This window comes from Podarcis gaigeae, assembly GCF_964106915.1.
Source record: "Podarcis gaigeae genome assembly, chromosome: 8".
Classification (NCBI taxonomy): domain Eukaryota; kingdom Metazoa; phylum Chordata; class Lepidosauria; order Squamata; family Lacertidae; genus Podarcis; species Podarcis gaigeae.
This window is the reverse complement of record NC_139684.1, coordinates 83776702-83791186: the sequence shown is the minus strand read 5'-3', so window position 1 is coordinate 83791186 and position 14485 is coordinate 83776702. Positions and strand designations below refer to the sequence as shown.

At 46.3% G+C, this 14485-nt stretch overlaps 1 protein-coding gene across 2 annotated transcripts in view; it reads right to left on the bottom strand.

The window, feature by feature from the left end:
• Window positions 1–14485, bottom strand: part of NOVA2 (NOVA alternative splicing regulator 2) — a 65359-nt gene that overhangs the window by 24963 nt on the left and 25911 nt on the right. For both annotated transcript variants that reach the window (XM_083753978.1, XM_083753979.1), the window contains exon 2: window positions 10929–11072. In XM_083753978.1, coding sequence (XP_083610104.1) covers window positions 10929–11072 — 144 coding nt within the window. The remainder of the gene's footprint in view (window positions 1–10928; window positions 11073–14485) is intronic.

The following is a 14485-nucleotide window of genomic DNA, read 5'->3' as shown; positions in this document are numbered from 1 at the left end:
TATAAAATTTACAGCATGTTACGGTCTAAGAGGAAATCGTATGAAAGCGATATATCGGCGGTATCTAACACTGAGTAAGTTGTCAAAAATGTACAAATCTCAATCGAATAAGTGTTGGAAATGTAAAGAGAAAGAAGGTTCTTTTTATCATATGTGGTGGTCTTGTAGTAAGGTTAAAGCTTACTGGGAAATGATATATAATGAAATGAAAAGGATGTTTAAAATAACCTTTGTAAAAAAAAAAAAAAGCTGGGATTATATATACCTAAAATGTATAGAAACTTATTTATGTATGGTATTGCAGCAGCAAGAATGTTACTTGCCCCAAAAGAAGCAGAAGACCCAGCAAAGAAAGAATGAATACAAAAACTTGCAGACTTTGCAGAACTGGCAAAACTTACTGGAAGGATAAGAAACCAAGATAACAAACTTTTTATAAAAGAATGGAAATGGTTTATTGAGTATTTACAGTACAAACAAACAAGAAAAGACCGCTGCTTTGAAGGGCCCGAAACGGCTTGCGTCAAAATCAAGTTATGGGGATGGCTGACGCCTGTAAGGCGCACAACTCATTCCAATGACCAGGAGTCAGCGCTTACAGGAGTCAATATTTGCAATGTTGCAAGCACCACAAACCACACACGCCATGTCAGCTGGGGTTTCATCACAAATGGTCAAGAAGCCTACTAAAAATAGAATCATAGAACCGTAAAGCTGGAAGGGATCCCAGGGAGTCATCCTTCATGGCCTAGGACCCACGAACCTACGGGACCACCTCTCCCGATATGCCCCACGGAGGACCTTAAGGTCTATAAATAGCAACACCCTAGAGGTCCAGGGCCCTAAGGAAGTCAGATTAGCCTCAACCAGAGCCAGGGTCTTTTCAACACTGGCCCCGGTCTGGTGAAACGCTCTGTCTCATGAGACCAGGGCCCTGCAGGATCTGATTTCTTTCCGCAGGGCCTGTAAGACAGAGCTGTTCCGCCTGGCCTTTGGCTTGGAATCAACTTGATCCCCTCCCCCTCTTTCCTTTTTCCTTCTGTGATGGAACTCCTCTTTGGAGACTTCCCTGGCTTTTTCTGGCCCATGTAGGACCAGTCTGGATAGTTGGCCTTGGTGAAGACTTGACGTTTTCATCCCCAAAAAAGTTTTTGATTGCGTTTCCACTGAAATGAGGTTGCATTTTAATGTTTTAATGTTGTATTTTAATCTTATTCTTTAAGCTGTATTTCAATCAATTGTTTTATATTTGGTGTTAGCCGCCCTGAGCCCGGTCTTGGCTGGGGAGGGCGGGGTATATATAAAATTATTATTATTATTATTATTATTATTATTATTTCTAGTCCAACCCGCTGCAAGGCAGGAATCTGACACGAGTGGAAGAGCAGAGCTCTCCCCAACTGTGGTCAGTACCTGGATTTACAAGTCAGTTCCCCTGACAAAATCCATCTATTTAGTAGGAAGTTTAAAAGTGTCCCCGGATTCATTGAAAAAAAACTGGTAACCCTAGACAGCATATTAAAAAGTAGAGACATCACCTTGCCAACAAAGGTTTGTACAGTAAAAGCCATGGTTTTCCCAGTAGTGATGTATGGAAGTGAGAGCTGGACCATAATAAAGAAGGCTGATCACTGAAGAATTTATGCTTTTGAATTCTGGTGCTGGAGGAGACTCTTGAGAGTCCCACGGACTGCAAGAAGATCAAACCTATCCATTCTGAAGGAAATCAGCCCTGAGTGCTCACTGGAAGGACAGATCCTGAAGCTGAGGCTCCAAGACTTTGGCCAGCTCATGAGAAGAGAAGACTCCCTGGAAAAAACCCTGATGTTGGGAAAGATGGGGGGCACAAGGAGAAGGGGACGGCAGAGGACGAGATGGTGGGACAGTGTTCTTGAAGCTACCAGCATGAGTTTGACCAAACTGTGGGAGGCAGTGGAAGACAGGAGTGCCTGGCGTGCTCTGGCCCAGGGGGTCACGAAGAGTCGGACACGACTAAATGACTAAACAACAACAACAACAACAACCTTAGTAGCCATTGATCCCTTATCTTCCATGAATTTGTCTGGCCCCAATTCCTTCCAATGCACACAGCATTATCTTCAGAAAACACATTTCAAAGAAGATGTCGGTCGTTCCAAAGCCCCCAGGTGTCTTGCATGGCTCCAGCCCCTTTGGGGCTGATGAAGGAACACCCCCCCCCTCGCATGTTCAGCATACTTTAGCCATCCATTCAGGCTAACAAACAGCGGATCACACACACACACAACCGCCACTTCCTTTCAACTAAGCGCCTGTTTTAAATCCATACGCGTGACTCATGTTTCCAACTTTCACCTGGATGTTCTTCCCCTCAACTTGCTTCCGACGCGGCTGTTTGTTGGCAGCCGCGTTCCTGAACGCCAGTAGCTGCGTTAAAGGAAATGGAGCCTCCGAGTTCAGGGGCAGTCTACCTCGGAGGACTTGTAATGCTGGGAACAGAGAAACGGAGGGTGTGTGTGTGTGTGTGTGGCTGCTGTTCACCTTTTCTTGTGATCTTCCAGGAGGCATCCAGCTAGCCAGCCGGCCAGGATGCTGAAGGAGCAGGGCTCCTCTTTCGCTTTCTTATAAGCAGCTCAACCATAGCTGTCAACTTTCAGCCTCGAAAATAAGGGATCAGCAGCCTCACCTGTCCCAGGGACAGACAACGGGATATCTAACAATCCAGGAGAGCAGCGGGAAACGGAGCTGGAATAAGGGGATTTCCCACAAAAAAAAGGAAAGGTTGACAGCTATGAGCTCAACATGGGTGACCACAGAGCAGCAGGCCCAGACAGAGGGGGGGCCATATGGGCCACTTGGCCCGGACCTCTGATTCCAAAGGGGGCCTCGGTTAGCATATTTATCTATAGTGGTACCTCGGGTTACATATGCTTCAGGTTACAGACACTGCTAACCCAGAAATAGTACCTCAGGTTAAGAACTTTGCTTCAGGATGAAAACAGAAATTGTCCTCCGGCAGCGTGGCAGCAGCAGGAAGGCCCCATTAGCTAAAGTGGTGCTTTAGGTTAAGAACAGTTTCAGGTTAAGAATGGACCTCCAGAACAAATTAAGTATGTAACCAGAGGTACTACTGTATTTTCCATTTTGTCTTTATATGCAGATATGGTTCAAGCCTCGAAATAAAATTACTGTATTTTTTGCTCTATAAGACTCACTTTTTCCCTCCTAAAAAGTAAGGGGAAATGTGTGTGCGTCTTATGGAGCGAATGCAGGCTGCGCAGCTATCCCAGAAGCCAGAACAGCAAGAGGGATTGCGGCTTTCACTGCACAGCAATCCCTCTTGCTGTTCTGGCTTCTGAGATTCAGAATTTCTTTTTTCTTGTTTTCCTCCTCCAAAAACTAGGTGCGTCTTGTGGTCTGGTGTGTCTTATAGAGCGAAAAATACGGTGTTTGTCAGCATAACTTTTGTGAAAATTATTTATATACTTATTTATAAGACTTCAGTTATCCCATAGCTACCAACTTTCAGATTTGAAAATAAGGGATCAGCAGCCTCACCTGTCCCGGGGACAGTCTACGGGATATCTAACAATCCAGGTTAGCAGCAGGAAGCAGCGGGAAACGGCGCTGGAATAAGGGAATTTCCCGCAAAAAAAAGGGAATGTTGACAGCTATGAGTTATCCCCAGGGTAAAAAAAAGGGGGGCACATTATCTACCTGGACCGGTCCTCTGCAGAGGTGAGCCCAAGGACCCACTGCCTGCCCCCTGCCTTCTCCACCATCCCACAAAAGCTACCAACAACAAGGGCTGCACTTTCCCGGGAACAATAGGACTGGCCCAGCCAAGGGTTAGTCAGCACTGGATAAATAGGAAGGGGTGTGGAGGGAACCTGGCACATTCTTAGCCTCTGAGAGGGAGAGAGAAATAGAACAGGGATCTAAGCTATGAAAGCACACAAGACCCCTTTGGATAACCCAGACAGCTGCCGGAATTGGGCTAAATTAGGGGGAGGGGAGGCAGAAGGGGGTTTCCCCCCCCCCCACACCACCCTGCAGGGCCAAGTTGGGCTGCCATGGTACTCCTGGCAGGAATGTTGTGCCTCCCGCAGCTGTGTGGACCCAAGAACATCCCAAAACTTTCCCCAGCGTGCGGCAGGTGAGCCGCTTCCAAACTTCATTCGGATTCACTCACACCCCGGCAATTTTTTGCCGCACGATTTGTGGAGTTGGTGCTTTTGCACAACAAACCCGCTTTTTCTCTCTCAAAAAAATAAAAAAAAATAAAATTCAACATCCTGCATTACGGAAAGGGGAGGGAAATGTGAGATGAAAACTGCTTGATGTCCCAACGAAAGAAAGAATTGATGAGCTACGCAGAGTTGGCTAAATTGACATACAAATTGTGGGACAAGGACAACTGTGGGACGGAGCAAGCCATCCATGTGGGACAAGGACAAATTTTAAAAATTGGACTCAAGACACTTTTTTTTTTTTTTTGAAAAAATAACTCCCGCATGCACCACACTCCCCTTCCTATGCCACTGGGAGCTAGGTGAGGCGGGGGGCACTAAGTGCCACACCGCGGGGCCTGCAGCGTGCCTGAGCCATGTGTCTCTCCTGAGGGGAGGCGACGGGCACACTGCCTGCAAGCTCCATGCTGCTTTTTCGAACAGCGTGGGGCTTGCGCCTGCCCACCGCCTCAGCCGCCCTACAGCTGAGGGGGAGGCTGCAGAGAGGTTCCCCGCAGCACATCCTGCCTTGGCTAGCTCCGCCCCATGGGCAGCTTGCCCCACCCCCATGGATGGCTTGCTCCGCCCCCAGCTGCAGAATATGCGCACAGCACCGGGCACCCGAGCGACCAGTTACGCCGCTGCCTGGAAGGTAGGATTTGTTGGGGCTTAATTGTTTGACCTGAGCCACAGCCATGGCACCAGGACCAGTGTGACGCAGAAGTTAAGGGTCTCTACGTGTGGGAGAACAAATTCTGACTCATTCACAGCCCTCTCTCCTTCTCCTTGTCCATTGCACAGAGATCCAGAAAGCGAAAAACAAGTCAAATAATTGTCATTACTGTATAAAGCATGGGTAGGCAAACTAAGACCTGGGGGCCGGATCCAGTCCAATTGCCTTCTCAATCTGGCCTGCGGACAGTCCGGGAATCAGTGTGTTTTGATCTCCGGGTTATTTGTGGGGCATAGGCATTTGTTCATATTTTTTTTCAAAATATACTCCAGCCCCCAACAAGGTCTGAGGGACAGTGGACCGGCCCCCTGCTGAAAAAGTTTTCTGGCCCCTGGTATAAAGCAATCCTGTATTCCTAGGACAAGCTTGCAAAAAAATCACTCGCTTATGGTGAGTAAAAATGGCCTCTGAATGACCAGGAACTGGAAGAGAGATGTTTTTTCCCATAGCCGCCCCACATGCCTTATCAGATTTTTGATGTGCCCAAGTGATTTAAGACCAAACTATGCTTTCCCTTAAACGTGGTATTTTCAAAGCTCGCTTAAACTGGCCACTACGCAGGTCCACAGAGCCAAAATCCGGGCAAAGGACTCGTGCAAGTTTCCTGAAGAAAGTCCCTCCAGCTGCTTGGAGCACAGTCTGGATCGGGGCCCACACGGCTGCTTTCCCTTCAAAATAAAACGCAAGCATCTTTTGGGCATTGTTGGCCAGATGGTGTTAAAGAAGGATAGAACCTTTTTTATGTATGCAACAACAGCAGCAAGAATACTCATCGCAAAGTACTGGAAGACACAAGATTTGCCCACCTTGGAAGAATGGCAGATGCAACTGATAGACTACATGGAACTGGCAAAAATGACTGGCAGAATCCGAGACTTGGGAGAAGAACAAACAGAAGAAGATTGGATGAAATTTAAAGACTATCTGCAAAAACATTGTAAACTATTTGAATGTTAAAACGATGCAGGATATAGAGATAGTGTGGCATTAGTGACAAAATTGAAAGGAACGTGCAAAGATGTTGTATAAGTAACAAGTAAAGAAACAGCAAAATTAATCAATGATGGGGATTAGAAGATAAGTGGTTAGCAGCGGCAATGGTTAATTTAAAAGAAATTAAGTAACATTAAGATCAGTTAAAATAATGGAAGAGTTTGCTGAAACTAATTTGGAAATTGGAATACAGAAAAGGGAGGTGTGAGGGAGTCGGGAAAGTAAGGTATATGAAATTAAGAATTGAACTTATATATTTTTGTTTGATTTTTATGTGTCATATTGTTTATTGTCTGTTATTGTGTTGTTTTGTTTTGTTTTGTTTGTTATGATAAAATCTGTTGAAACCCTAATAAAAATCTTTTAAAAAAACAAAAACAAAATAAAACGCAAGCAGCCAGCTTGCTTTTCTGAAAAGTGCGTTTAGTGTAACCTGACGTTTGCCCCTTGTTACGTGCAGGTGGATGAGCTCCTTCACCTCTTTGTGGGCTAGGAACTTGAGAGGTCTTCCTAGCCCGCCTGCTCTGGGTGCCCTCGGGCATCCCCCTCAAGGACAAATTTACATCCAGCATTTCTCCCGAATTTTCCGTCAGTTAGCCCTGCTGCTTGTTCCTCTGCCTTTTAAAGGCCTTCCCCGTTCCGAAACTGCCCCTTCGCCTCCTGCTCCCCTTCCTGTTGGGCGCTTCGTTCCTTTCCTGACCCTCTTTGAGCCTGGGGGTGGGGGAGGGAATCAGACAGCAGCTCCCAAATCTGGATAAATCTAGGCAAACGCACATTGTGGCTGCAGCGTAAAGGCCATGCCTGCGTTCCTCTGGCCGGCTTATCAGAAGGAGTGTTTCCTGCTATTGAATCTGCTTCCCTAGCTGGCCAGCCCAGGCTGAGTTTCCTGTTCCTTTTCCGTAGCTTGGCTTTTGAAAAATAGGGAGTCCTCAGTAATTACTGTATTTTTCACTCTACAAGACGCACCAGACCCCAAGACGCGCCTAGTTTTTGGAGGAGGAAAACAAGAAAAAAAAAAAACTCTGAATCTCAGAAGCCAGAACAGCAAGGGGGATCTCTGCGCAGTGAAAGCAGCGATCCCTCTTGCCGTTCTGGCTTCTGGGATAGCTGCGCAGCCTGCAATCGCTCCATAAGACGCACACACATTTCCCCTTACTTTTTAGGAGGGAAAAAGTGAGTCTTATAGAGCAAAAAATACGGTAGCTAATTGAGAACCGCTGCCTTAAGTAGTTGTTTTGGCTAGGGCAAACCCAGCCAGTCGCTCAGGGTATTATAATAACAATACCACAAAGTTGCACCAACACCACTTAGGCTGGCGCATGCATGCACACAAACAAACATACAGAATCGAGCTGCAAGCCTTTGATCGCTGACCTGGGTTTTCAACATGTGTGCATGAAGAAAAGAGATATGCATTTATTTATTTATTGCAGGTGACCTCTGGGAGGAGGGCAGAGAGAAGAGACGCCATGCTGCATCTGCAGCAGCACAACAACCGGACACCTTCCTCTGCCCCAGCTGCAACAAAACATGTCTCTCCTGTTTCGGTCTCTACAGCCACAGCAGGCCCTGCAACCTTCCCGCAGTTTGACTTCGCTCACAAAAGAGCACTCCTTTGTTGTCTCCTGAGATGAGAAAGATGTATTTATACCCCGACTTTTTCTCTGAGGAGCTCCAGGCGGGCTATACATGGTTCTCCCCCTTCCCGCTGAATCCCCACAACAACCGTGTGAGGTAATAGGTAAAGGTAAAGGGACCCCTGACCATTAGGTCCAGTCGTGACCGACTCTGGGGTTGCGGCGCTCATCTCACTTTATTGGCTGAGGGAGCTGGCGTACAACTTCTGGGTCATATGGCCAGCATGACTAAGCTGCTTCTGGCAAAGCAGAGCAGCGCACAGAAACGCCGTTTACCTTCCTGCTGGAGTGGTACCTATTTATCTACTTGTACTTTGAGGTGCTTTCGAACTGTTAGGTTGGCAGGAGCTGGGACCAAGCAACGGGAGCTCACCCCGTCGCGGGGATTCGAACCGCCGACCTTCTGATCGGTAAGTCCTAGACTTTGTGGTTTAACCCACAGCGCCACCCACGTCACTGTGTGAGGCAATAATAATAATAATAATTTATTATTTGTACCCTGCCCATCTGGCTGGGTTTCCCCAGCCACTTTGGGCGGCTTCCAACAAAGACCAAAAATACACTAAAAGGTAGGCTAGGCTGAGAGGCATTGATCAGCCCTTAAGGTCTCTCCCAGGGAGCTTCGTGGCCCAGGGAGGATTTGAACCCAGGTCTCACGGGGTACTGGCACAACATCCCAACCAGTACACCACACTTGCACTCGGAAGACAGTCTTGGCGGAGCAAAGGCCGTCCCAACTTGCAGCGCGACTGCGTGCGGAGAGCCCAGAGGTGGGAATTTGCGCATGGAGCCTAAACCGCCCTCGGCGGGCCAGAATCCGCAGCTCTTTCAGCTTTCAAGAATGCAGGAGGGCTGTGTTTCGGATGCATCTCCACCCTGGCCAGACCTCATCAAATACAAAGGGTTTCCTTTCCCTCGAAGGGGAAGGGGGGGTCCTTCCCGGAAGCTGCAAACAAACAAGGCACCTGCTCCATGTTACCAAGGCAACAAGAGCGGAGGCCTTCTCTCTCTCCCTCTCCCCTGTCGCCACGACACCCCTCCATCGTTTTTTACACTGGCGAGGATTTGCCAGCCCATCCCATAATCCGGCAATAAAGAGTGGAGGATGCGGAGGGAAAGCAGCTTAGCCAGGGGCTGTCCTGTCAGGGCTTTGTCTGCCCTTCAATCACAGCTTGGGATTATAGGGAGATGGGGGGGGGCAAGCCTGGGCACTCCGTGGCGAAGATGGGCAGCGTCAGCAACTGCGGGGTGCCTGGGGTCTTCAACGGCCTGACCCCTGCCATTGGGGTGGGGGGGTGCTTTGCCGGTCGCCCCCCCCCCCTTACACGCTTGCAGCGAAAAGAGCAATCATAATTTAAGTAGTTCACTTTCAGGGGAGGGGGGAGCAAAAAAAAAAGCAGAGACGTCACCTTGCCGACAAAGGTCCGTATAGTAAAAGCTACGGTTTTCCCAGTAGTGATGTATGGAAGTGAGAGCTGGACCATCAAGAAGGCTGATCGCTGAAGAATGGATGCTTTTGAATTCTGGTGCTGGAGGAGACTCTTGAGAGTCCCATGGACTGCAAGAAGATCAAACCTCTCTATTCTGAAGGAAATCAGCCCTGAGTGCTCACTGGAAGGACAGATCCTGAAGCTGAGGCTCCAAGACTTTGGCCACCTCATGAGAAGAGAAGACTCCCTGGAGAAGACCCTGATGTTGGGAAAGATGGAGGGCACAAGGAGAAGGGGACAGCAGAGGACGAGATGGTTGGGCAGTGTTGTCGAAGCTACCAGCATGAGTTTGACCAAACTGCGGGAGGCAGTGGAAGACAGGAGTGCCTGGCGTGCTCTGGTCCAGGGGGTCACGAAGAGTCGGATATGAATAGACGACTAAACAACAACAACTTTCTGGGAAGGTGTGGCCGGTGGTGAGGTGGAGGACCCACATACAGGGCCCCTAAAAAGTCTTGAGTTGGCCTGTAGTTGAATCAGCAGCTCAAGAAAGGAGGAGCTCAGATTTGGGGTATCTGAAAGCCGGGGTGGCTACAGAGCAGGCCAGCTTCTTGCCTTCCAGATGTTTGGAACTATAACTCCCGGCAGCTCTAGCCAGCCAGCCAGTCAATGAGACGAACAGTCAGAGGCGAAGGGAGTTGTCCAAAATGTCTGGAAGGTGTTAGGCTGGCGGTGGCTAGAAGACCAAGAAGAAGAGACCCAAGGGAATGATAGGCAGAGAATGTGGAGGCCTGAGGGGAAGAGAGACGGCAAGTTGAGGGAAGGAGAGGAGCTCTTTCAAACAACTTGAGCCGGACCATTGTGTCCACAAATCAAACCACACCAAAGTCTTACGGTTTAATGCCCATCTATAAGCTTCCTTGTCGGAGAGGCCCCACAAAAAACAACACTTCCCTCCCCAAATGAAACTCTCTCCGAAGCTGGTTCACACATGCATGTTCTTCACTTGACAACTGCACCCTCGAGTGACAGTTGTGCACACAGGAATGCTATCATCGAATCGTAGAATTGTTGGAAGGTACCCAAAGGATCATCTAGTCCAACCCGCTGTGATGCAGGAATCTCAACTATAGCATCCATGACAGATGGCCGTCCAACCTCTGCTTAAAAACTTCTAAGGTAGGAGAGTCCACAACCTCTCGTGGGAGACCGTTCCCCCGTCAAACAGCTCTTACTGCCAGAAAGCTCTTCCAGGTGTTTAGTCAGAATCTCCTTTCTTGTAACACGAAGCCATGGGTTCGAGTCCTACCCTCCGGAGCAGGAGAAAACAAGCTTGCTCAATCTGCCTTGTGACAGCCCTTCAAGATATTTGAAGACGGCTATCGCATCTCCTCTCAATATCCCCAAGACTCAACTTTCTTCAGGGGACTGAGTTCATACATTCGGCTGCCAATAATAATAATAATAATAATATTTTTTTTTTTACATCCCGCCCATCTGGCTGAGTTTCCCCAGCCACTCTGGGCGGCTCTCAATCAAGTGTTAAAAACAATACAGCAGTGCGGAAGCGACGTTTTTGAAATTTATTCCCTGCTTCTGTATCCCGTCGTCTTTTGCCAGGAGCTCAAGGCGACCTCCATGGTTCTCCCCCTCCGCATTTAACCCCTACAAACAACCCTGTGAGGTAGGTTAGGCCAAGAGGTGACCTTCATGGCCGGGTGCGGATTCAAATCCTGCTCTTCCAGATCCTAGTCTAACGCTCTAACCGCTATACCACGCTGTATCTGCATACAGACACGTATGAAGAAGCTTTGCCCCGTCCCTGGTTTGGGGACACCAGGAATGTACACCGTATGAACCACCAACGTTGGCAAACGTACAGAGAATTCCTTTCACCTTGTTGACCCTCCCAGCCGCCCGCGCTCACCTGGATAGAAGTCCTTAGATTTTGAGAGCTTGATAGTGGCTCCGGTTTCTTTCTGCAGTTGGACAATCGTTTGGCCTCCTTTGCCAATGATGGATCCGGCGGCATAGCTGGGGATCAGGACCTTGAGGAAGTACTCGCCATCCTCTGCAAGAGAAGGAACAGAAACAAGGCGTCAGGAAGCATCATCTGAATCCCAGGGCGGACGAGAGCCGGGACAGTCTCTGGCCACAAGAAGAAAGGGAGCCCATGCGGCCTTTCTCCTGGGCATGGTCAGCCAATTGGTGCCAAAGAAGGATAGAACTTTTTTTTTATGTATGCGACAACAGCAGCAAGAATACTGATTGCAAAGTACTGGAAGACACAAGATCTACCCACCCTGGAAGGATGGCAGATGAAAGTAATGGACTATATGGAATTGGCGGAAATGACTGGCAGAATCCGAAACCAGGGAGAAGAGTCGGTGGAAGAAGATTGGAAGAAATTTAAAGATTATCTACAGAAATATTGTAAAATTAAGGAATGTTAGAAAGATGTTGGAATGAAGTTTCATGGCTTTAGCAGAAATGTTATAAAGAATTAAGTATAATAGATTGTAATTGGATTAAAGGAAAAAATAATGTTAGAATTTGTTAAGTTAAATGATAGGACAGAAGTTTGAGGAAGATGGAAAGGATTTGCTGAAACAATTAATCGAAGTGGAATACAAAAAAAGGGAGGTGTGAGGAGGTCGCTGAAACAAGCAAAAGAAAGTTAATAACATTGAAAGTATAGGTTGTGTTTCTTTTTTCTTTTTTTTTAATTCTTTTTCTTTTATTTTTGTCATGTATATGTAATATTTTTGTTTTTGTATTGTATTGTATGGTTTTGTTCTGTTTAACTCTTTTTCTTTTTCCTTTCTGTAACTTTCAAAACTTTAATAAATATTATTCCAAAAAAAAGAAAGAAAGAAAGAAAGAAAGAAAGAAAGAAAGAAAGAAAGGGAACCCGTGCCAACTTTCCAGGCAGGGCACGTCATCGCGGGAGACAGGCGTATTGCATAGAATTCGACCTGGACCGGCTTCTAGCATGGCAACACAAAGTCTGCTAAAGGGGTAGGAGGATGCAGCTGGCAAAGGGAATTTGGTGGCAAAGGGGTGGAAGGAACAAGAAGCCCCGACAATAACGGACTGGCATTACAAGCGACAAGAATTTGCTGAAATGGCGCAATTGACAAACACCCTGAGAGGCAATTCAAAACAAAAATTTACGGAAAAGTGGGATAGATATACATTCAAAAATACAGTAAATGCTGTATTTGGTTGACGTTGGAGTGAGACTGAGTTGAGAAATAAGACCAAGAGCACATATTGATATAGGAATGTCTTAGATAATATGTAAAGAAATATACAATAATAAGAGTACATTCATTTGTAAAAAAAGGAATATACAACAGGAAAGACAGGCAGTCTAGTGTGTTGGTATGTATATTATTTGGGGGGGATTGTTTCCCCCCCCCTTTGTTCTTTCTTTTTTTGTTTCATTTTCTTTCTAGGTATATAAAATTTGTATATAATTTTTGTATACATGTTGGGAATTATATTATAGTAAGTCCTGGAATGTAATATGACAACGTTTACCGATGTAATATAAGAATGTTAACAAATAAATAAAATGCAATTTTTTATTTTTTAAAAAAGGTAACCAGTACAGGTGACCTATTCCCTGTAGCTATTATTAAGCAAAGCATCGCCACAGGCTGATTGCGTCTTTGCTAAGAACCTAATGCATTTCCCCAAACTCACAAAAGCACATCAGCAGACACCACAGCAGTCTGGTCCAGCATGGACCGAAATCCACTCCTGCCATCTCATCTGAGCTTTCGTCCCCGCTGCCTCCAGCCAGGTGTCTAGGGCTGGCAATCGGCGGCAGCTACGTCTGCGATCACGGAAACACAGATCTGGAAAGTTGGAGGGGCGCCAAGGGTCATCTAGTCCAGCCTGCCTGCCTGTGCACTGTCTCACCAGGGTGGTACATGCTCTGGTTATCACCCACTTGGACTGCTGCAGTGTGGTCTACGTGGGGCTACCTTTTTAAAAATATATATCTTTATTAATTTAAAATAAATACATTTATGAAAAATAGACGTACAGTGGTACCTCGGGTTACATACGCTTCCAGTTACATACGCTTTAGGTTACATATGCTTCAGGTTACACACTCTGCTAACCCAGAAATAGTGCTTCAGGTTAAGAACTTTGCTTCAGGATAAGAACAGAAATCATGCTGCGGCGGCACAGCAGCAGCAGGAGGCCCCATTAGCTAAAGTGGTGCTTCAGGTTAAGAACAGTTTCAGGTTAAGAACTGACCTCCAGAACGAATTAAGTACTTAACCCGAGGTACCACTGTACATACAAGTAAACAAACATACAATCAAAGAAACAAATAACAGAAAAATGAAACAAACCACCACACTATAAGATATAAGAAGATTAATATAATTATCATCATATATACTCCTGGTATTGAACACAATTATAAAATTTATAGAAAAGAAATTTAAAACTGACTTCCAATTAATCTCACTGTACTTTGTCTATCTATTACTTTATACCACACAGTAACATATTTCTTATATAATTTCTTTTTACCTCCCTACAAACTTATATTTATACAATACAGGGATCAGTCTAATTCGGCCAAGATGTTTCCTTTTATTCCATAGTTTCCTAAATATTCTTTAAAGATTCTCCAATCCTTATAGACTTTTTGTTTTGGTTGGCCTCTTACTCTTCCTCTCGCTTTCGTGGGGCTCCCTTTGAAGGTGACCCGGAAACTGCAACTAATCCAGAATGCGGCAGCTAGACTGGGGACTGGGAGCGACCGTCAGGACCAGATAACTTCAGTCCTGAAAGATCAACATTGGCTCCCAGTATGTTTCCAAGCACAATTCAAAGTGTTGGTGCTGACCTTCAAAGCCCAATACAGCCTCAGTCCAGTATACCTGAAGGAGCATCTTCACTCCCATCATCCAGCCCAGACACTGAGGTCCAGCGCCGAGGACCTTCTGGCGGTTCACTCCCTGCAAGAAGTGAGATTACGGGGAACCAGGCTGAGGACCCTCTCGGTGGTGGCGCCAGCCCTGTGGAACGCCCTCCCATCAAATGTCAAAGAGATAAACTGACTTTCCTTTTATATCTGAAGTCAGCCTTTTATCAGGAAACTTTAAAAAAAAAAAAAATTGATCAATCTCCACATAACAAATTATCAAACCATATAATCACATACATTATTCCCCCCCTTCCCCCCCCACAAGGAGTACCCTCAGCTCCTCTCCCTGATTTCTCCTCACATATTTCCTCTGCATATTACAAAATTGTACATATCCTTACATATCTCTCCATCGTGTTGTCAATCAATAAATTTGTGTATGTTTATTCGAAACCTGCCAAGGAGTCCAATTCATTTTCTTGTCTTTTTAGATAATTTGTAAAAAGTTCCCATTCCTCCTTGAAGTCACAGTTGTCCTTGTCCCGCAATTTGTAAGGAAGGTTTTAATGTGTTATTAGTGTTGCTAAAAC